Below are 23,001 nucleotides of genomic sequence, written 5' to 3'. Positions count from 1 at the left end.
CAAAATACGATTCAGTGGCCAACAATAACGAACTAAATCGATAAATATGTAGCATTCAACCAATATTGGCTGATGTTGAACGCAGCACTGACCGTCCTCGGCGCGGATGGCGTCCAGGGTGTGTTCCAGCGGTGGCGCCGCCCACGTGTACACCTGGTACGGCGTGGCCACGCGCTCGAACGGGTGGCGCGCCGTGCGCCGCTTCTGCAGCTGCGATACGTTGCGTTTGAACACGGGCGATATCTGACCGATCAGGTCGATCAGCGAGTGACAGAGGTAGTTGGGCGAGGCCGGCTTCGGACTGAACTCCTCGTCCGTCGACCTGACCGGAAGAGAGGGAAGGCGTCAGGGGAGTGCGGGGTGACGGGTTATGGGCTGCGCCTGCGGTACCGAAGGGCTCACGAGTACTCTAGCTCCTTTGTGTCAGTTGAAGCATGTCGGTTACATAAGTCAGATTAAAGCGTCATTATGCAAAGACATTCAGCCACAGACTAAATCGCTCACTTGCGACTGAAGATGTTCTGAATTTATTCTCGAGTTTCAGAAAAAAAAAATTCGCGTAACTTTTGTCGAAAGCGACGACCCTTTCCTACGCGTTGCCCAATTCGACGCAGTCCTGCCGGTTCTCCCCCCCCCCCCAACCCTTCCAGCCACCCTCAGCCTCCTTCCCACCCCAGCGCCACTCACTGGTTGACGAAGAAGCCGCGGGTGGAGGCGGTGATGTGGTACCGCTTGTCCTCCATCGTCACCGCGTACAGGTACAGCAGGTCACCGCGCATGCGCCGCGGGCCCGGCGGAGGGTTCCAGCCGGACGTCGTCAGCACCTGAGAGGGCACGTGATCAGTGGTCAGGGGAGCTCGGCTAAAATGGGTAATTAACCTTCCCAACAAACGGGTTTTACGTAATCGAGCAGACGACACTGGTAGGTTCATGACACCGCTCATGATGCGATCAATAGCTGAGGGATGCAATTACCTAATGGCCAGCAAATCGGCAGCACCCACGTCGCTCTTAACATCACTCCTTTCAATTGGACATCGGACAGGACCCACACATCACAGCTGCAACCTACTTGGTTACTAGCAAGTAGCAAGAACTAAAATAGTGGCCCAGCTTAGGTAAATTACGCCAATTTAGCGAAGCCCACCCCATAACTCTCGTCAGGAACGCCCAGCCCATTCTCTGAAAACTCACCCCGCTCCACCCCACCACCCTGAATACTGTCAACCAATCTCATCAGCTGTCCTCACGAGTGTCCTCTGTCCCTCCTGGTCCCCGACCCGCTGGCCACGCCACCCCGCGGCGCTATATCTTGAGGCACTGCGGCCCGATCCCAGTCTCACTTTGAGAAACTGGAATCCCTTGTCAGTTCCCAGTCCCACCCCGCGGCGCTACCTTGAGGCACTGCGGTCCCATCCGCCACCCACCCCGCGGCTATACCTTGAGGCACTGCGGTCCCATCCGCCACCCACCCCGCGGCGCTTTACCTTGAGGCACTGCGGTCCGGTCTGCTCCTTGACGTGCGGCTGGAGGGGCAGCAGCGGCCGCTCCCGGCAGCCGGGCATGATGTAGTCGGGTGGCGTGCAGTCCACCGATTCCGGGCGGGCCTTCTTCTTCTCTGCTGGACACACCCGGGGGCGCGGCGCGCCGGTCAGGGAGGGTGAGACTGGGCCGGAGGGAGGAGGGAAGAGGGGGTCGGAGAGACGTAGAGCGAGAGGAAGACGGGATGAAAGGAGAGGAAAAGATATAACGGGTGTGGGTAGTGTAAAGAAAGGTCCTCTACCCATCCAAAAGAAAAAAAGGACGAAAACTAGACGGCATTTGACCTGACGTACGACTCAACTGACAGAGCCAAGATGAGCCAAGCCATAGCCAATTATCTTTTTGAGATATAGGTTCTTCCACATCGTTTAGCATAAGTATAGTCATTGACATTAGCGTCGCCACGGGGGGGCAAGCGGGGCAGCTTGCCCCCCCCCCCCCAACCTCGGACCGGGCACCCCCTGAGATCGATACAGATCCGATGAGATTTTGGAGTCGGGAAAAAATGGGGGTACACTCGGGGGCAGATTGATGTTCCACCGCTCCCTACCCATCGGGCTCCCATGGCTCAGCACTGGCTGCTGCCAGTGTTGCCTGCCCTCAGCACTGCTCAGCACTGCCTGCCAGTGCCAGTGCTGCCAGTGCTGCCACTGGCAGCAGCCAGTGCTGAGCCATGGGAGCCCGATGATTAGGGAGTGGTGGAACATCAATCTGCCCCCGAGTGTACCTTTCTGAGAATGCCTTGAGGTCAGACTCTGTTGGAGCGTGCAGTTCAAACCAAAGTCAGAGTCGCAGTCGCCAAAATCTTCAAGACTCCGACCCAGACTCGGAAATGTCAATGCTATGATTCATTCCATGTTCCTAGTTGGTTCTTTATTACATTTTGTAGCTGATTTTCATAAATTTTGGTGTGCTGACACATGATTTTCGTTCAAAGCGTGACACGAAATATTCGGGGCCTTTCTCAACTCTCGTCAAATGTCTGCGACAGGCACAAGTACCGTTCAAGTGCCGCAGGGCTCATGAGCTTGCTTTTTCACACAGACTCCTAAGGAGCTCCACTGAGCTCTAAGAAGCTTTCGGAGGGCCCAAACCGGCCTCTGAGAGTCCCACTGGTGTCCATGTTCTCTGAGGGCCCATACAGGGATCTTTGAGGACCTTAACGTACGAGTAGATCTCTGAAGGGCCACACGAATCTTTGAGGATGCCTTCGAAAATGTCTGAAAACCTAAACTGGCCTCTGATAGCTCAGCCGAACTTTTGAGGCGACAGACTTTACTAACCCCAACCCGGCATCTGAGGGGTCACAACTCACGTGTCGCAAGCTCGACAATAAGATGGACGAAAAGACACCCAATATTATGTCCATACATCAGCACAACGGTACGTCACTACCGCCGACGGCTCAATTTTCACTGATCGTGGTCCCAGCTGCCCAAAACCTGTCTGGTTTACCCATCTCATCCACAGACGCGTCACACGCGGCCCCAACATTCAGCGCCGCGCCGCCCGCTCGGCGGGGGTCGGCCGGCCGGCCGCGGTGTCCGGTGTCTCCTCCCGCGCCGAGGAGGGCTCGCTAATCACCTCTGCCGGCCGCGGGCTGACGCAGTCGGCCGGTGCGTCGGAGCAGTGTCCGGTGTCGGTACCGTCAGCGTCGGGAGGGCGCCGACGGCCGCGCGTCGACGGGGGCAGTGGGAGGACGGATGGACCGGCCGGCTAGAGGCGGAGGGACCATCCGCTGCCGCCCGGCACACGTTCGGTGGTGTGTAACCGAGCGGCGCCGGCCGGCTGGCCGAGCACAGACCGGGGAGGGCGAGGGGAGGACAGCGGAGGGAAGGGTGCAGGGGGAGGAGAGAGGACAAAGTGAGGGACCGGCTGTCCTGGCGCCGGATTCGCGCAGGCCAGAATTCAGCATTGGTTACGCACAGTGATACTTACGTAAGCAGAACGTACCACAAACGCAAAAGCGAGGGATTGCGGGAGACGCTGGGGCTAGCCGAATCAGACTAGCAGCGGTGCATTTGAATACACCTGCAGGCTATAAGCCAACGGGAATGCAACGATCACCACATTTTCAGCGCCTGTTCACGCGTCTGGAACATCCCGAGTACGTGGAGGTTTTTCATATACTTCGCAGAAACATACAACACGCCATTTACAGTGGCCCTGTAGCCCCGCGTCCTCCGCCAAGCCCAACTTACCCAGGATATCTCCGTTGGTGACCGTGTTAAGGAAGGCCAGTGAGGCGCAGTCCACTCCATTGAACGCGTCTGCCGGGTCCATCGACTTGAGCAGGTCACGTACGTGGCGCACGTGGATTCGCGCCTCGCGCACCGTGTACGGCTCCTCCACCACCTGGACAACACACGTGGCGTAAAAAACACGTCGCGTCACACGGAGTCAGATGGAGTCGTGCTATCTCAACTGCTATCATGTCATGAACATGAGATAATGACAGGAGACTAAGGCAATGTTCTACGGTCACACAAACGCACAAATCTTGCCAAAGGCAGTCGTTAGACATCCCACCCTCTATCCATCTACAACAGCCCGACGTCTCGCTGCTCACCCTGATGATAGAGCCATCCTTGAGACCCTCGATGGTCTTCAGCTCGGCGAAGTTGTCGAGCGTGTTGCCGTCGAGCTGGAGGGAGAAGCAGGTGCGGTGGCAGGTGTCCTCGCGGTCCATGAGCAGCTGGTGGATCTCCTGGACCAGCTCCATACTCGAAACCTGGATGTCGAACGGCTCCAGGCCCGGAGCGTACATCTGACGGACGGCGGGGCCGCGGCGGGCGGCGCAGGTCAGGTTATGGACGCGAATAGCAAGCAACTCTTTTTATCTAATTATCCGGGTGAAGTACAAATAAGAATGAGAAAATTCTTCACATACTTAGGTTGCAGAAAGAAAACAACATTGGCTAGGTGCTTCAAAAGGCGATGCATGAGAGCAACAGATCGTTTATACTGCAATCCAGAGTCGTATAAAGACACTAACAATAAGGCAACTTTAGTTTACCAGTATAACGCCTTTTGTGGCGACTAACGGAGCGAGCGAGAGGGTGGGCCTTGCACGTGCGAAATTGCGAGGGGGTACCTCCAACTGACTTGTGCACGGCACCTTACTAACCGGTCTCTAGCGATGTGCCAAATTTGAGCACAATCGGCCCAGCCGTTCTCGAGATCTGGAAGCGGCACCCTGCACGTGCGCACGTGCAAAATGGGTCCCAACTGACTTGTGCACGGCACCCTACTAACTGCTCCGTAACCGTGTACCAAATTTGAGCGCAATCGGTCCAGCCGTTCTGGAGATCTGGAAACGACCCCTGCACGTGCGCACGTGCAGCAGCACCCCAACTCTGGCACATGGATATGCATTGCCTAGTGGGTGCCTACCTACATGCCAACTCTCAGCGCAATCGGCCCAGTAGTTACCGAGATATTGCAACAATTACAAAAGTGACACCTCTTCGTTTTGCACGTGGCACGTGCATAAGGGGTCACCCACATGCATCGGGAATAGTGCAATACTTGGTAGAAGGAATGAAGCTACCCTACAAAAATTACCGCATGTAAATCGGTCAAGTGGTTGCTGAGATATAAGCCTCGCAAAAGCGTGACCACGGCCGGCCGGCCGGCCGGCCGCTCATACTCAGAAATTTCCGTTAATCTAAGGAAAGACTACGCTCGCTTCGCTCGCTCCGTAACCAGCATCAGAAGATCCCATCAGCCAATCTGCCACGTCTTGCGCTAATCACCTTGACTGTGAAGCCGACATCCTGAATGAAGACCACCTCCTGGTCTTTGTCGTCCTTCTTGCCGTCCTTGTCCGTGTCCTTCTCCGCGTCTCCTCCCTGCTTCTCGCTCTCCTTGGTGTCCTCGAGCTCGGCCTTTTCCACTCCGTCCCTCTCCTTTTCCGCTCCGTCCCTCTCCCTTTCCATCCCGTCCCTCTCCTTCTCCGCGCCGTTTACCTGCTCCTTCTCCGGGCCGTCCGCCTTCATTGTAGCCGGGTCTGCGGAGCACAGAAAACCGGAGAGGCGCTCGTCAGGTGGGGTGGTTGAAGTCGAGAGATAAACAGTCAACAGAAACTATTTTCATAAGGATCAATGTAGATGCGCACAAAGTGCAGATGCGGTATCACGACACTGGTAATGTAGTTACATAAAATGAACCCGAAAGAAAATTGCCAGTGCAATCCGAGCCACTTAACAGTAGTGTTCAACGCGATGCGTACTATCGCTCATAAATGGTCCCGAACAAAGCCTCTAAGAGGATAGGCCGACTTCGACCGCGAAACAGCAGCTCCTTTCCAGCCCCTCAGCAGGACCCGGTAAGCACGCTGCCATGCTGTCCTCGATACGATCATCCGCACCGACCACGCGGAGACCTTTCTATTCACCGTCAAACCTCTGCCCGAACCCAACCTGACCCCGCGCCCCTGGGTAGCGTATCAATGAATGGATCGGCCGCACCGAACAGCGGCAAAAATAGCCCATCAAAATCGCCGTCGTATTGGGCCGGCGATAAAAACACGGGCCGTGACACCGATACAGAGTGGGGGCGATCCATTTCCGCAGAGATAGGTCCAGATAGTCGGACCCGCCTCTCAGTGGGTCCCCGGCAGACTTCCGACCCCCAGCGGGGCACCTCTGCGATAACGACTAGCGAAAGTCCCTCGAAGAATCATTGATGACAAACTGCGTCTAAAAAAAAAACAAGTCGTTGTACAACTTTGTGGGAGCGGAAATATCCTACGCAATTATTTACGTTAGCACAATGATAAAACTGGGTGTGCCACATTCAACGTTTATAAGGCAATAACACCGGTAAAAGCACATGTATGTTCGCCGCACCTATCGGTCTGTGCTGATGCACGCCAACAATTTGCAAGTCATGCATCACGTCACGACCCGCCCAGTTATGTTGCCATGAGGGCCAGCGAGCAAACACGTGCTCACAGAGGCACCAGGAGTAAGCCAGGTCAACAAATTGGCACAGCAGTCAGCACACCAATACGAGTTACGACCCATGCGCTCAACAGTACGTCCCACCAACGGGACAAACAGGAGCACTACTCAGATCGGCAGCCGAACGGCTACTTCACGCGGTCATCTACAAGTCAAGAGGCCTTGCAAAACGAGCCGCGTGTATGAGTGTAGTGCCCCTCCCGGCATCCGATTTGGCGGCGCGGGGCGCGAGTGACCGGGCCGACCGACCCCAGACAGCCCGCCGGCCCGGCACATTTTAATAAACATTCAACCTCGCCAACCTAACGGCCGGCGTGTGGTGCGGGACGAGCGGCGCTCTGCGCGGTACAGACAGCGGGGTCCCAAAAACCGGTGCGTAGAGGGCGACCAAAACAGTGAGCAGCAGAGAAGCTGCGACCAGTGTGGGCCGGCATGGGTAATAAAAGCCACGGTCAAACAACACACCTAACCGGTTTCATTCCCGGATGAATTAACCAGATAAAGGTTGACCAGACGCTCAGTGACCTTACCCACAGAGCTGAATCCATCATCACTTGTCCGTGAATAAAGGTTATATTTCGCCGTTCATACCACGGGCATCGCAAGCATCGGCACAAAATAATAGTCCCAATGGGCATCAGCACACCGCCAGCAGAACAATAAAGCTGGGCATACCTATGAAAAAGGTGCAGAAATAGATGCCCCCCCCCCCCGAGCCGATCGATGACTTTGTGTGGTGGAGATTCAAGGTTTATCCCTACGCTAGACGATAAGCATAAGCGTGTGTGTGCGGGGGGGGGGAAGGGGCTCCAGCCTCCAATATACAAAGTTGAAAATTGTGAAGGACGGATCACCAAGTCAAGCTTCCCTTATGCTTTACCATACCTCTATCAAACTCGAGGAAGACAAACTGGTAGGTACAAGATGCGCTCCGATAGCCCTGCAACGTAGCCTAGCAATCAGATGAGTTACAAACAGGGTGGACCGAGTACAGACGACATACCATATCAAGCACTCTAGGGCGACCCGGCACGAGTCTCTAAGGAACAGGAGTTCCCATCCAGTACAGCGACCAGCCTGCCATCAGCCAGGCACCCCGATTTATTGTGATAGCGGTATGACTGGACGATCCCCTGGTGGCGCGGCCGTGCCAGGGCGCTTTTCCTTCGGCACGAGCATCGCTGGTCACCAAGGACTTATCAGGTCACTAGCGTAAGTGGTGAGGGAGGGGTGGGGGGAAGGTACGACATTATAGAATAACCAAACACGAGTCACGGATAAGCAGTGCTAATATAAGCCCAATGGGCGGACACTGAGGACCACTGAACGTTGTCAGCAGCCCATTAATGTTGACCACGTAGGTGTGGGAACGCGGGTGGTATACCTACGGACACTGGCAGCAGCCTGGTAACCGGGTAGCTAGGCAAACAATACAAAAGTATTATAAAACGGCCAGTCAGCACTACAGGGTTTCAAAACCATACGCCATGGATATTATCGAGCAACCCCTAACCGCGCTGGCCTCTGCCGTCGAGCCGTGCGTAGCGCGGCACATTTTGGCAGCTGCCGGCACTCAAGAGGTGCCAACTGCTCGTGCAGGTCATAATTGGCAGGAGGTGACGCTCGAGGGCAGGAGGCGCGTGATGACAGAGGCAACAGACTGCCACCTGGTGATCACACAGCTGAGACAAGAGCCACAGTGCCTGCCATCCAGCCGGGGAGTTGAGGCATGCTAATGGTCGAGCAGATCCCCCTCCTAAAAAGATGCTCAATTAAACTGTATAAAAAGTGGTAGACAACATCCATGAGTGATGCGACCTGTAAACAGATATCTTACTGGATGACAAATGTAGGTGATCGAGAGAAATTCGCTGTTGTTGCGAGCCTCAATTTCGTCATTGTCCGTTAGAAACCACGCATTGATCAACGTTACGTAACGGTCAGTTCCAAGCTGCCTACGCAAAAACAGCCAGATACAGGACCTTCAGCTTATAGTCTCTATCCAGGATCAAGGCTCTAAAGCGCCTGGCCAGACCTACAACATACATCTCGGTTGGATTTATAAGGATTTATTGGACAGAAGCAGGCGTACCGTAAGGTGGGGCTATTTGAGACAGTGGGGTTATGTGAGACAGTATGCAGTGGTTTAGTAAAATCGCTATAAAATGAAAACCGTTTGATATTTTTCTGTCATTTTTGTTTAAGTTGGTGTGGAATCGAACGGTGAATTGCCTGAGGAAAAAAGACGAAAAATTTCAAACGGTCTTCATTTTATAACGATTTGACTAAACCACTACAACTGTCTCAAATAGCCCATCTTACGGTATTTGAAGGCACCACGATCCTTAACCCGTAAACACCACTCGCTCAAACTGCGCACGCTGGATGCTTTGCCCTGGTAGTATGACGTCACACACCCTGTGACGTCATATGACGCCGCCCCAGCCCAGCCACGGTTTCGGCGGAGAGCCTTCGTAAACAGACGGGTTGCCGGACCACGCGGTCCGCCCTGCCGCTCGATCGGAGCTCTCAGTCGAGGCCGTGAATGGTCGGAACACTGGGCAGTTTCTCCTATTTGAACGGTGCGACCGGAGACAGTGCTGTAATGACAACAAAGGAGACTGGCCAAAAGCCATGACCATAGGCGGTGCCAGCGCCAACAGAAGGTCTGCCCGGGATCACGATATTTGCATAATATGCCATACATATATATTTGGTTGAGGGTCGGTGGTCATTTCATCGAAAGGATACTGGCTAGTGGCTGTAGAGCCAAGCGACCCTAAGCTCCAACGATAGGTTTGTCAATGTTCAATAGATAAATCAATAGTTTTGGAGGCCTCCGTCGGAGTAAATGAGGACGAGTGATAAGGCACAACAGCTCAGTGACGAGTAGTTAGTACACCATCCATTCACGTCACCACGGTCCGGTCCACGTCTTATGATCACGAGACTTGCATGTTGGCCATGTCAAGTGACCACGCGCCGGCACATATGCTCTCCGTCTGCCAAAGCAAACGGTGCTGGCGACGGGCGAGGCCACGCGCCCTGCCGAGCCGCCCGGCGACACGTGGTCAGATATTTGATGACCCAGCACTCCTCACTCCCCTCAAACCAGGAACTTCTCCCGCTGTTTCACACAAGGTGGACAAATCTCATGTGACAAAGGTCCAGACCCGTGTCATCTGGTCGAACTGATCAATGGCGGTGGCGTTAGAAGAAACCCGATCACCGGCCGACACCGGAGGAGGCCATCCGTTCCGAGCCGTAGCCGGAGTCAATCGACAGCCGAGAGACTCGAGCGACCCTGACCTTCGCCCCGAGCCACAGGAGCAGCTGGCGCCGCGGGCCCCGGGCAGGCCGGGCCGGCGGCAGGGGCGGGTGACGCCGCTCTCCGGTCCCACAGCTGGTGCCCGCCCGGCCCGCGTGGTATGCCAGAGCGCCGGTGGGGGAGGCAGCAGGACGAACGGGAGAGGAACGGGAGTCCGTCACGGCGCCCACCAATCAGCCGGCAGAGACGGCGGGGACGGGGACGGCGGCCGCGCCGCTGGCACCTCGCCATGTGACGGACGCTATTTATACGTCCCCGAGCGGAGACAGGCCGACGTCGTGTGCCCGCGCGGCGGCGACGGTCGCACTGACGGAGTGCTACAGCGACAAAGCACTCACTCACCGGCCATGTAACTCACTGGGCTAACTCGCCGGGAACAACTGGCGGTCTACGGGGGCCCCAGCACGAACCACGGCTGGTAACGAAACCAAAGTATGACTGCAATATCGTGCTGTTCTCAGAATCATACCAAGGACTGCACCGGGCTGCGATCAGAGCTGTGTTGCGAAACACAGTTCTGTGCCCAGTGAGCTCTGTGTGATTGGGATCTCAATTCCAGGAAGCCTGGCAGCCTGCCATGCGCAGATGCTGACTGCCCCCAGGACAGATTCGTCCCAGCCGACTCGAAACCTTATAAAGCTTTATATGACCACGGGTTTCGCACCGAGCAGAGCTGCAGCACCGATCGGTCGGGAGGACAGTCCCCAGACCGAGTCCTCACCACCGTTGGCACGCTCTCCTACCGGCCGGAGGACACGGCCAAAAATATCCCACGTGGCCGCCCGGCCTCGCTCAGCCGATAACCCGCTATCGGTCAATGAACATAAGACCGTTGCCCACGTGCCGAGCGGACCACGGTGCCTCCGAGAGGCGAGAGCACAGTCCAGAGTCCGACAGCTGAGCCCAAACGGCCATTACCGGTCGGCGATCAGCTGGCCGGAAACACTCACGTGACTGCTGGCTGTGACGTCACTTGCAGTCCAATAGCCTCCGGACACCAACTTCACAACACTCTCTCTCCGCCGTCGGCCAACGTCACCCACGTCACACACAGCGGCTCGCAGCCACGCGGACCACTCCTGCAGCTCCGTGCAGCACCTCTCGACCCCCGCTCCGACACCGCCGGCCGCCTCGTGGTCGGGAGGGCAGCGCCGCACTGACAGACCGCGGACGGCGCCGCGCCGCCGCCGCCGGCGAGCCAGCGCCGATCGGTGCAGCGGAGACGCCGCCGCGCTGGTTGGTCGGGACGGGGGCGTGCCTCCGCCGACCGACCGCGCCGGCACGCACCGCGCGCGTGCGCCGGCCGTCCTGTGCGTGAGAGATGAGCAGGGACGTCGCTGGAGGGCGTCAGGAGGTGCAAAGCTGCTCAACCTTTGAAAACGTTAAAAAGGACAACTGCAAAAGGCAGCCGGGGAGAGGGCGAGACGTGTCCCTTATCTAATCAGACTTGTGGGCATTAACGCTACAGGCAACTTTCACGAACTTGTATGAGACGGGAGAGACGGAAAGAGTTTGCCTGATAAATTCTAACTTCTTGTTTGCTAACCGATGGAACAATAACATACAGACACATATACTGACCAGCGTTCGTAAACCACAACATGCGCCGCTTTTGAGAGTTGTCGAAAGGAAACTACCTCCGTGTTTGGTTCACATCCGAAAGATAGTACATTACTCATCTCTCGTAGATAGTACTCCTGTCTCGTACGTAGTACCTACTCGGTACCGGCAGCTTATCATTTACCACTAACTACTGGGTGTTCCATATGTGATATACCTAAGTGATCGAGGATATAAAAGCAGATTGCAGGTAAAGACCTATGATCCCACTGAATCCCAGGTGGTAAATCGATCCTGGATCCATGAATGATGAGCTCATAAGAACTGGAGACGAACTAATTTTTCGCACGTCCGGCAGCTCAGTTGAGCGTTGGACTCCATGAAGTGAGAGCCCGGATTGGAGTCGCCTGAGCGCTAGATGTATAATATTACTGAGACATCTGAAGCGGAATGTCTGCGGCTGGTGGGAGCAGCCGCGGCAGAGGCGGATACAGCTCAGAGTTTTTTTTTTTGGGGGGGGGGGGCAAACCATAACAATTTATCGATTCTTTCCATGCATCGTCCATAGGCGTAATGTCAAAATTATGCCGTTTGGGGGGGGGGGGGCAAATGCCCATTTTGCCCCCCCCTGGATCCGCCACTGAGCCGCGGCCAGTTGAAGTCTGTTGAGTGGGACAGGCCATGTCCAGCTTCGATCGGCATCTAACTTCTTCCGTACACAAAGCACGAGTCTAACCAAAATAGCTTTCAATAGTTAAAAAAACCTGCAAATGTGTTATTTGGGAAACAATGAAAAGGCTGGCAAAACTGCACCTAATGTCACATAAACCTGCCGACACATAATGCTGCGAGATGCTGAAAATCTTCATTTGATAATTCACAGCTCAACCAAGAATGAGACTATTCTGGGGAGGAAAATGGCGATTCTGATGTCGGCGCCCGTCTTCATAGTGGTCGCCAGTTGGTCGCCAGTGTTAACCCTCGCATGTGTATGGGGGGGGGGGGGGTCGGATGAACCCCCAATGGTTTTTCGCGAATAACTCGCGCAAAAAGCGGCCGATCGCGATGAAACTTTCAGTACCCTAGAGTTGATCAATTTTACACCTACTCTGAAAATTTCATGACCCTGACCCAAGTGACCTTTGACCTGTGACCTATTTCTCGAGGCCATGTTTGGCCGGAATCGCGATTCGGCGTATGTCGGCTCGCATTAGCCGCGCGTTTGCAAGCTTTTCGTGGCTTCAAACGTTCAAACATGTGATTTGATGTTGCTCCCATGCATTAGGGTGGACGTCAAGGTCACCTGAAGGTCAGGTCAGGTCACTGACCTTTGGTGACCTCGGTTCACTTTTTCGAGTTTTACATGTTTATAGGCTAGTTTTGGAGCTGAATTCGAATTTAGAGGCTATTTGAACATTTACGAAGTAGTTTTGGTGCCTTCGTAACATGTTACGAAGCTGTCGGAGGCGGTTGACGCGTACTACGAATACCCGTCACGACCCCTACTGATTGACCTGACCTGACCCGACCTGGTCTAAATGCTTAACCCTCGCCCTGGCAGGGGGGGGTCGATGCGACCCCCCCCCCCTAAGGTTTTTCGAAGATAGCGTAAAAACGGCGGCGCGCAGCGCCGCCAAATTTGGCACAGCCTATGGGGCAACCTTTTTACATATGACCTGACAATTTCAGGTCCGGTGACCTTGGGTCAGGTCACCAGGTCAGAAAAACCGGTACAAGGTCATGGTCAAATTTCAACTTTCTTTTTGCACCTGTACAACTCACAGTTTTCGACTGATTTCCTTCAAACTTTCAGGATGTGCTAAGTTCACCGAGTTGTATAGCATATAGTTCGGGTTTTTTGAGGTCACGGTCAGTTAGAGGTCATTGCGTCGTAATGTTAAGCCTATGGGAAAATACTAAATTCGGAAAATACTGGAGATATCCGCTTCGTTCTATCACTTTTGTGCTTTGAAACCACAGTACTTAACAGCAGGTCACTTGGTGCTTCTTTGTTTGGTGTACTTATCCATGGGTAAGGTCAAATGAGGTCAACTGAGGTCAAATCACATTTTTTCCAATAACTTGGCACATAATGACGCTAGAGCTTAAAAAATGGTGTCATTGTGTTCCTGGTGATCAGCCGAATCGAATGATATGCGATATGATGCAATTTGGTTAATTTGAACTTAATTAGTTAATTAAAGTTTACTTAAAAATTAAGAAAAACTTTAAGTACACTTATGCAAGCTAAAAAGTATATCATTCGACGCGCCTTGACGTGCTGAGTTCACTGGTGCTTTTCTTTTTGTTCTATCTTAATTAGATCAAAAGTTATAAGCGAAAAACTTTTGACCTGTTTTTAGCGAAATTTTTACATTTATACCCCCCAAAAACCCCCTAAATATTGACCTAGAACAGCCAAATTTGCATAGGGGCGAGAACTCCATGGGGCCCACCTACATACCAAATTTGGTGTTTCTAGGTGCCATAGGAGCCAATCGCGAGGGGGGGGATCGCATCGACCCCCCCCCCCCCTGCCAGGCCGTGTTATGAAAAAGGCCCTGCCAGGGCGAGGGTTAAAGACATCATCTGTGATCAAAACTAACACGATATTCGTGATCAGCACCCCGAAAAAACCCATAACAGCCACACTTTACGGCTTTCTAACAAGTCCCGATTTTCCCGACTTTTGGGTCATTGACCTGACGAAAGGTCAACCAATGACCTAGGACCTTAACCCGGCAGTTGCTGGGGTATTTCGCCACCCACCGTTTGCTGGGGGGGGGGCGTTAAACGCCCCCAGCCGATAACTCGAGAACCAATTGACGCAGCGAAACGCACGAGGCGGCAAACGAAAGAGCGCGACGAGACGCTTCAGATGAGTACTTTAAAGTTGAATTTTGAGGTCACAGGTGGGGCAAGGTCAGGTCAAACACCTGAAATCGGGCTTTCAGTAGCATGGACTTCAGGACTTCGCAATGGGCGCCTCTCGCCATAAACTCTGTCAAAACGGTGCACAATCCACCCTATAAGGCCTACAAGAGTGTCAGCTCCATATAGGGGTCAGTCAAGCATAGGTCAGGGTCAAGGTCAGGTCAACCGGGTAGGCACATATCCCCGAAAATCAAAACTGATATTCGCAGCCTGTGACACATGTTTTATAGGTAATTTGGGGCGTAGAACACGATGGTGACATTCATTTTATCATATGTGTACGTGTTTGGCTCAAAAAGTTCAATTTAAGAAATTCATGTATCATGGTCGTGAAGTAGTCACGAAAAATTGTCAAGATTCAGTTCAAGATTTTGGAAAATGCGGAACGATAATCAATAATCGAAGATAACCATTTGATTGATCATGGTATTGGCAGTCTAATGGCGTTTACGGCATGTCTGTATGTCTATTCTGTGATTTTATATGATTTTTTGAACATATGCCGTTTTTGGTCGAAAACTCAGAAATCATGACGTCACTAAAACCTCGATATCTCAAAAATTTTCCGACCGATTTTTTTGAAACTTTGTCACAATAAACTTCAATCAATTCCCTACAGGTACCCAAAATTTGGCGCGCCTGCGGCGCGCCGTTTTTATGCTACGGCCCGGCGAAAAAAGTGGGGGCGTTTAACGCCCCCCCCCCAGCAACTCGCGGGTTAAAGGGACTATCCCACCTTCTAAAATGTTGTTAAAACCAGTTAAATTGTGCCCGACTTTATAGATTGGATGACCAGGAACACGGTTCTGGCATTTATTTTTCATTAAACATCTTAGGCTTCCCATATTCCAAACACAAACTTTCAAATATGTGACGTCACAGCCCAAAATTACCTCCTTCCCCAGGCCACATTACTGTCATAAAGCTGATTCTTTTTACTCTGTAGGCACCACAACAAAGTTCAGACCAAGTTTTAAGCGATTTTTCAACGAACAAACCCATTTAAATCAGAATGACTAAACGAGGTGACGTCACACTAACGGTCGCTCCATGTTGAAGATAGGGCCTTGCACAAGGCCCATTTTCAAATGAAGGGAACGAATTTCTTCAACACCAAGAGGCCGCGGGGGTTGCAACCTAGATAGATAGTGGTTTCTGAACCTCGCCGCAAACTTGGCTATCTCAACTCAAACCCCATGTTAAAGGTGGGATAGTCCCTTTAAAATTGGCTATCATCGGCTTCCTCTCGTCACGGGCAACACGCTCGTTTTTTTTTCGCGAAGCTCTAGCTCGATCAGGGGCGAAACGGCAAGGGGGGGTCCAACGACCCCCCCCCCCTACACATTAGAAGCTGGCAAACGCCGCACACATGCGAGGGTTAACCCGCGCATGACTGGGGGGGGGGGCTCTACAGAGCCCCCCTCATGTTTTTCAGCAATATCTTCTAAACCGTTTGACGTATCAACACGAAACTTGCGGTACCCTCAGAGGCATCAATTTGACATTTTGGGTTAAAATTTCAACTTTCTAGCTACTATAGTTAAGCTGAAAATGACGTCAGAGTGACGTCATGTCAGCCGATTTTCATGCAAAATACTGAAATACGGCAAACGCTCTCAAGAGCTCAGTTTTAAAGCTAGATCCGTTTTCTTTGCATGAGTGGACTACAAATACACGTAGCTATCGAACTGCCATCTCGAATTTTCGAAATTTTGAAAATTTTGAAAAATATTCATTTAGAATTGCAAAAATATATTTTTTGATTTTTTTTTTCAAAAAGTTTTCGACTTTTTGCAAAAACCGGAATATATGTGATAGAACACACACTGATGAACTAAATTTGCAAGTTTTAGCCCAATATCTTCAAAAATAGCCAAGTTATTCGCATTATCGTAAAAATTTTACAATTTAAATTGTGCCTGTGAGTGTGATGGCATGATTTAATGAGCAGTGAGCTGCAACTTACACTTGTCATTAGTGCAATCTTGTGTTCCCTGCCAAAATAACACCAGACCAATCCATCTGGCAACATAGATACTGACCAGAAGAGCTTACATTATTAACCCGCGCACCGACGGGGGGGGGGCGGATATCCGCCCCCCCCTGAGGTTTTTCGCGAATAGCGGGAAAACCGCGGCGCGTAGCGCCGCGAAATTTGGTATGACTATTCCCTTATCAATTTTACACATGGTGTGCAAGTTTGAACCTCCTACCTTTCAAGGTCAGGTCACCAGGTCACTTTGAATGACCCAACCTCAAGTCACTTTTTTGCAACTTTGTCACCGTGCCAGAGCTACAGTAGATGTCGGAGGCCTTTGAAAGTCGCAGGATGTTATTAGGTCATTAGTAGCTACAATTTGTATATCTCGGAATTTTGATATCGGTGACCTAAGGTCAGGTCAATTTCGCGACCTCCCCATTATAAGTCAATGGGGGAAAAATCAACTCCCTGTTTTTACCACTAAAACGGGTCGGAATGGCCCCATATACCATACATGACTTCATATACGATCAACCTTCACTACCTTGAGGTCTGTTTTGCTGTTGGGCAGCTGTGAGGTCATGTGACGTCATCAAAGGTCACCAAAGGTTTTTGGCCAATAACTCCGTACAGGAACAAGATACAGACGCGTGGATGGTCTCATTGTGTTCAGCTCGTCAAGACGCATCGAATGATATACATGATGACCTCGAGGTCACGTGACCTGAGGTCAACCTTTGACCTTGACCTTTCGAGGTCAACATATATATCATTCGATGCGGATTGACGAGAGGATCACGATGATGCCCTTAGTTTGTTCCTATCTTGACTAATTCGAAAGTTATTCGAGAAAAACTCTCTCCATATTTAGCGCCGCCATTTTGACTTTTTCGACCCCTGTGACGTCATCTTTGACCTGACCTGAAAATGACCTTAGTAAAAATTGTAGATCTTGACCGTGCGTATCCGATGCCGTTTACCGCTTGTCGCTATCTTGCTTCGTTCTCGAGATCTCAGGGGGGGCGGTCATCCGCCCCCCCCCCCGTCGGTACTAAGTTGGCGCAGACCCCCGTCGGTGCGCGGGTTAACTTCAAAAGGTATAAGTGCTAAAAGTGTACTGTGTAATGTGTAGGTATGCATCAGCAACTAGCCTAGAAACATCAAATGTTGAGGTCAATCCACTGATTATTTTGCATTGCAGCAATTAGCAAACCCTTGATTACAATTAGCAATGATAATGATTGAATACCAATCAATTTGTCTTGGCCTGACTGTCTTAACACACCACCTTGACCAACTCAATAAAATAAAAATAACAACAGACATCTTCTCATTGAGGGTAGACAATACAGAAACCAGAATGGGACTTATCATAAGACTAAAAAAGGTCAAAATAAACCATGAAACATCTCACATGATTCAAGTAGTAGGTACTAGTTGCTATAGGAAAAAAATGTGGCTTGTGACTGTTGAAAAAAGTCAGACAATTGTTATGCAACTCGGTAGAAGTAAAGCAGAACACATTTTTTTATTGCACCCACGGAGAGCCACTGTAGGTTGGGTTGTAGGCTATAGGTTTTAGGTTGTAGGTGGCAGGTTTAAAGGGACCCTCCCACCTTTACATTAGATTTGAGTTGAAATAGCCAAAATGGGGTCCCTGGCTCACAATTACCGGTTTCCGCACTCACAACATCAAGAAATGCCTTAAATCGGAAATATTGAATTTCAAAATTGCAGCATTTTGATTCAGAGGGGCTAATGCTTAGGAATACCCCTCTGAATGTGTGACGTCAGCGCAAATATCTAACGATTTTTAAATGTTTGACTAAAACGTTTTGTAGCACGCGGTGGTATATGCTATTTGCGCGCAACATCTGCCGCAAACGCCGCACTTCTAAAATAAAGTCGCTAGAAACAGCGGAGATCCCAAAAAAGTAAACAAAAGTATAAGTCAAATATCTTGAAAACTGGTGAATATTTTTCGGTGAAATTTGGTAGATATTCGTTTTCGCTCTTTCTGAACCGAGCGACATCACTTTCATGCCAATTCATAAACTTTTTTGAAGGTGGGAGGGTCCCTTTAAGGTTGTAGGTTGTAGTTAAGGTTAGACACCCGCAAGCCGCTAAGTTGTTGCCTAACTTATACCTACCACTTACCAAGCCCATTGCTGGGATTTGTGGTGCCCTTTTCATTCAGAATATCTCCAGCCGCATCCTCCTGCCGGCTGGTACCATTGCATGCTTCATCTTTAGTTGCAGTGATTCTTGCCATCAATTGTAGGCAGAAATCAGGGCAGTGGGCACCAGCAGCGTGTCGCACTCTTGCGATTAACTCACCTGTTTAACTCACCTGTTTGGTTTCCCTGCCCGGTCCAATGGAATTGGAAGGGGGAAGGAAACCGTGTATGGTAGAGACGCGCCAACGCCCCACGTTAGATGTTTCTTAGGAGAAGGACTCGTGGGGGTCGGAAAAGTGCGTCTGCATAGAAGCATGTATGAGTAGATGGGTCGTTTTGACAGTGAAGTGTGTGCACTGTGCAGTGTGGTTCTTAGCGGTCCAAGGGCTTGTCCTCGGGCAGGTACTTCATTTCTTCACGTCCTCAGGCGAGGTACTCATAGAGCCTGTCGCCAAGTATTCCTGCCAGGGATGACTTGAATTCCGCCAGAGAGTTCATCGTGACAGTCGAGTTGGGTAGTGCATTCCAGTCCTTCACGATCCTGTCCGTGAAGTACCGCTTTGTCGAGTCGAGCTGGCGCCTCTGGACCTTGATTTTGAGGGTGTTGCCACGTGTGCGACCGGCTGGAGCCATGTCCCATAGGTCCAACGGCTTGATAGGAGACAGGCCGTGGAAGATTTTCCAGGTCTTGATAAGGTCTGCACGGAGAAGTCTGCCTTTGATCGAGTATAAATCCAGTACCTTGAGACGCTCCTCGTATGTTTTGTGTTCTAGGCCTTTGATGTGACGTGTCCAGAGCCTCTGCACCGCTTCAAGCCGTCGGACGTCTTCAATGTAGCCTGTGTTCCAGACTGTCGAGGCGTACTCAATGATGGGGCGAATATGTGTCACAAAGACGTGCGTCATGAAGTCGCGCTCCCTGCACAGTGTCGATTTCAAGAAGTTGTGAGCTATGCCTCCAGCCTTCCTAGCAGCGACTCTTGCGTGCTCGTGAAACTTTAGATCGTCATCGATCGTGACACCAAGATCCAAATGGGAACGAGCCCATCGAACTACTGATCCATCGAGGTGATACTCTGGTCTCGTTAACGTGTGGAACCTGCGCTGGAATCTCATGACCGCACACTTCTTTTGATTTAGGCTCAGACCCCAGGATGCTGCGGTCTCTTGAAGGAGATCTATATCTTCCTGGAACTTGGTTGCATGGGACCCTGAGTCAGAGATGCACATGTAGACTTTCAAGTCATCTGCGAATATCTTGTAGGCGGCGTGTAGGCGGGACGCGACATGGTTGATAAAAATCAGAAAGAGGGCTGGTCCGAGTATGGACCCCTGCGGAACGCCGCTCTTCACCTCCATTGGTGAACTCAGTGAGTGTTTCACCACGACTTGCATGATGCGGCCGGTCAGAAAGTCCTGAATCCAAGTCAGGAGCTCGCCACGAATCCCAATGCAGCGCAGTTTTTGAAGGAGTATCGAATGACACACCATGTCGAAAGCCTTAGAAAAGTCATACAGGATTAAATCAATTACATGCCCACTGTCTCTCTGCTTACAGATGAAATCGTACGTGAGGAGAAGTTGATCCTCGGTGGAGCGTCCGGGCCTGAATCCGAATTGCGCGTCATCAAGAACAGAGTTGTCCATCAGGTACGAGTGCAGTCTTTGAAAAATGAGCCGTTCAAGACATTTGGCGGGTACTGACAGGAGGCTAACGGGACGATAATTCAATGGGTCCGAGCGACAGCCTTTCTTGAATATTGGTACCACGTGTGAGAGTTTCCACATCAGCGGCAAGGAGCCCGTTGACAATGTTCGACAGAAGATGAGGTACAGTGGGTATGACAAGGTCGAACAACACGCCTTCAATAGTTGTGGATGGAAGGCGTCTGGGCCCATTGCTGAGTTGGGATCCAGATGGCGAAGAACTGCTTCAACATCAGCTTGAGTGAAAGCGATTTCTGCCAGCACAGAGTCGCAGAGCTGATGAGTGAAGGGGTTTCGCGGAACCTCAGACGAGAAAACGCTTGCGAAAGCGTTCACGAAGATATCCGCCATCGAGCTCGGGTCGTCTGTGATTGCTCCAGAGGGAGCCTTCAGAGGACCTGCCGAAGAACGGTACTGCTTCTTGTGGCGCAGGTAAGAGTGCAGGAGCTTCGGGCTGTCTTTCATTTTACTCACCAGTGACTTCTCATAGTCGATTTGAGAGCGCGAGGCAAAGCTGCGTAGCTCCTTGTTCACTTCTTGGAATGAAGTAAGTAAAGACTTGGTGATTGCTGCTCTCCTGCCGTAGTTTTCTCTGGCTTTCTTGTAGGCCGCCCATGCCGATGACCGTTTTTGCTTGAGTGAGCTTGGGGGGTTTCTCTTCCAAGGCAGCTTCTTGGACTGGGAACCTTGTTTCCTGGTGGGAACATACCTCTTGATCAACGAAGTCACTATTCCCAGCAGATGCTCAAATGCCTGTTGGGCTGATAAATACCGAAGTTCTACCTCCCAATCAACATCGGCGAGGGCACTGTTTATTTTATCATACTTTCCTCTATGCCAAGCCAGGAGAGGGGCCGGACAGGTGGGTCGTTCCTGCAAGTCGATGTCGAAGATATAGCGACAGAGAATGGTGCAGTGGTCACTTCCGGGAGGTGGAGGGAGAACCGAAACTTCTCCAATTCTGTCCTGCTCGGTGGTGAAGATGAGATCCAGTATATTACCAGAGCGGGGGAAAGTAGCCTCGGTGATCCACTGCGTCATGCCAAGAGAGTCAAACAGGTCCAAAAAGCGGATGTCTGACGCTGTTCCCTCCCCTAGCATGCCCTCAGGTGATGACCAGTTCAGTGACGGCAGGTTGAAGTCACCAAGAAGAATTGATTCCCTCCCCAAGCAGCTCTCTTGGAGAAATGAGATCAGTAAGTTGTTTTCAGCTGCTGTGAGTGAGGGAGGTCTGTAGATCACGTATACAAAGACGTTGAACTTCGTCAGACGAAATGAAAGAACATTCTTGAATGATGTGTCCACCTGATCGAAATGTATGTGTTCAGCTATGAACGCGCATACTCCGTGAGTACTAGATGATCCGCCGTCATTGCGCAAGACAGTGTAGCCAGAGAGATGAATGGATGCGTTGCTTATGATTTCTGTTAGATGAGTCTCTGAGACAAGCAGTATGTCTGTTGAGCATGGACGGAGAACACTATCTTGTAAGCTCAGTAGTTTGCCACATAAGCCGTTCATGTTGCAATGAGTAAATGTGATAGCAAACGAATGTTCAGTCTTTCCTAGCGCCCTCCGTTTCCCGAGCTTCCATTGCCCGGGCGCGTTGGGTCGGGACCAGGCGGTGGGGCAGGCTGGAGTGGTGACGTCTCGGTAACCCGCTGCAGAGGAGCCTGAGTGACGGGTTCGCCGGCTATGTCTGAGGGCTGGCGAGGTGCACCGGGCTGCCCGAGCGCGATCTCACTTTGAGGAGGATCGTGAGCCTCGGTTGACGGAAGTGACCGAGGGGGGCCGCTCCCTGGCGGTGTTGAAGCTTGTACTTCTGGTGAGCTTGTGTTCTCCGCTGACCTCCTTCCAGGAGCGCTGGCTGTCCCCTCGGCCTGGGATACTTCAGTACTGCGGTGCTGACTGGTGGTGTGCTCTCTTTGGCGTTGCTGGTATCTTGTCTGGAGCTGCATGCGCTGCATGTACGTGAGGTCCCGTTTGATATAAACGTGTGAGAATTGAGAGTTTTTCAGGTCCTTTGCTTGTTCCAGAATGAGTCTTCTTTGTCTAGAGCTGTGGATGTTGCCTCTGTACAAATCCGCATCATTCTTGATCCGGCAGATGTCTGACAGTGTCACTTTTTCTGATATCAAAAACTGTGTGATTTCTCCGAATCTAGATGCAGCTTCACTCGGAGACCCTGCTCTCAACCCACGGATCACGACGGAGGACCGCCTTTTCTTGCGCTCTTCTAGCTCGAGAAGCTCTTCACGGACCATCATGCGGTAGTCTTGTGAGTGGCCAGCACTTGCTTGGGTTCCAGGGCCCGTTTGGTTTGGCACATAGCCCATCACTGAAGTGCTCTGAGTGGAGGTTCCAGTTAGAGCCTTTGCATAGGTTTCCTTCGTGTTCACACTTGCTCTTGAAGAAGATGGGTTCCCGTTGCTTGGGTTGCTTGCTTGGTGGAAGCCTGACAGAGAGATCACATGCTCGTGAATAGTTTTTTCTATGTTGCTGATCTTGGAGGCAAGGGCATTCAGAGCTTCTGCGTTCAAGGCCCTTGGGTCCGGGTTACCCTGATCCAATGCTGGGTTGGTTAGAGATGATTCAGTCATAGTTGAGTTCGAGCGCACTTCACTCCGCACTTGTTCAGAGTTGGTTTGTGTGACTGCATCACACTGAGCTGTTTTAGGCGTGAGCTTCGCCAGGTCGGGAATCTTCTTGCATGCACTGCAAATAAAAGACACCACATCAGAGTACTTCTTTAGGGCATTGTAACCCCCTTTTGGAATATCTTGACAGAAGGCATGGTACCAGTTTAGG

The 23,001-nt window shown here is 51.6% G+C and overlaps 1 protein-coding gene across 3 annotated transcripts in view; it reads right to left on the bottom strand.

Moving 5' to 3' along the window:
• Positions 1 to 23,001, bottom strand: part of LOC122383064 (clustered mitochondria protein homolog) — a 41,345-nt gene that overhangs the window by 17,415 nt on the left and 929 nt on the right. For 2 of the 3 annotated variants that reach the window (XR_006256769.1, XM_043369168.1), the window contains exons 2-8: positions 18,467 to 18,641; positions 5,298 to 5,551; positions 4,112 to 4,309; positions 3,744 to 3,897; positions 1,488 to 1,621; positions 688 to 824; positions 93 to 322 (exon numbers count right to left, since the gene is read on the bottom strand). Coding sequence is in view for 2 of the 3 variants with exons in the window: in XM_043369168.1 (XP_043225103.1) it covers positions 93 to 322; positions 688 to 824; positions 1,488 to 1,621; positions 3,744 to 3,897; positions 4,112 to 4,309; positions 5,298 to 5,551; positions 18,467 to 18,581 (1,222 nt within the window). In the remaining variant the exon portion in view is untranslated. Of the gene's footprint in view, positions 1 to 92; positions 323 to 687; positions 825 to 1,487; positions 1,622 to 3,743; positions 3,898 to 4,111; positions 4,310 to 5,297; positions 5,552 to 10,784; positions 10,993 to 18,466; positions 18,642 to 23,001 lie in introns of those variants that run through there. The other variant, XM_043369177.1, reaches the window with a different exon arrangement.

The sequence above is a fragment of the Amphibalanus amphitrite genome, unplaced genomic scaffold (assembly GCF_019059575.1).
Source record: "Amphibalanus amphitrite isolate SeventyFive unplaced genomic scaffold, NRLGWU_Aamphi_draft 000012F_arrow, whole genome shotgun sequence".
Taxonomy (NCBI): Eukaryota; Metazoa; Arthropoda; class Thecostraca; order Balanomorpha; family Balanidae; genus Amphibalanus; species Amphibalanus amphitrite.
The sequence above is the reverse complement of the archived record's forward strand: the minus strand, read 5'-3'. Positions and strand labels throughout refer to the sequence as shown.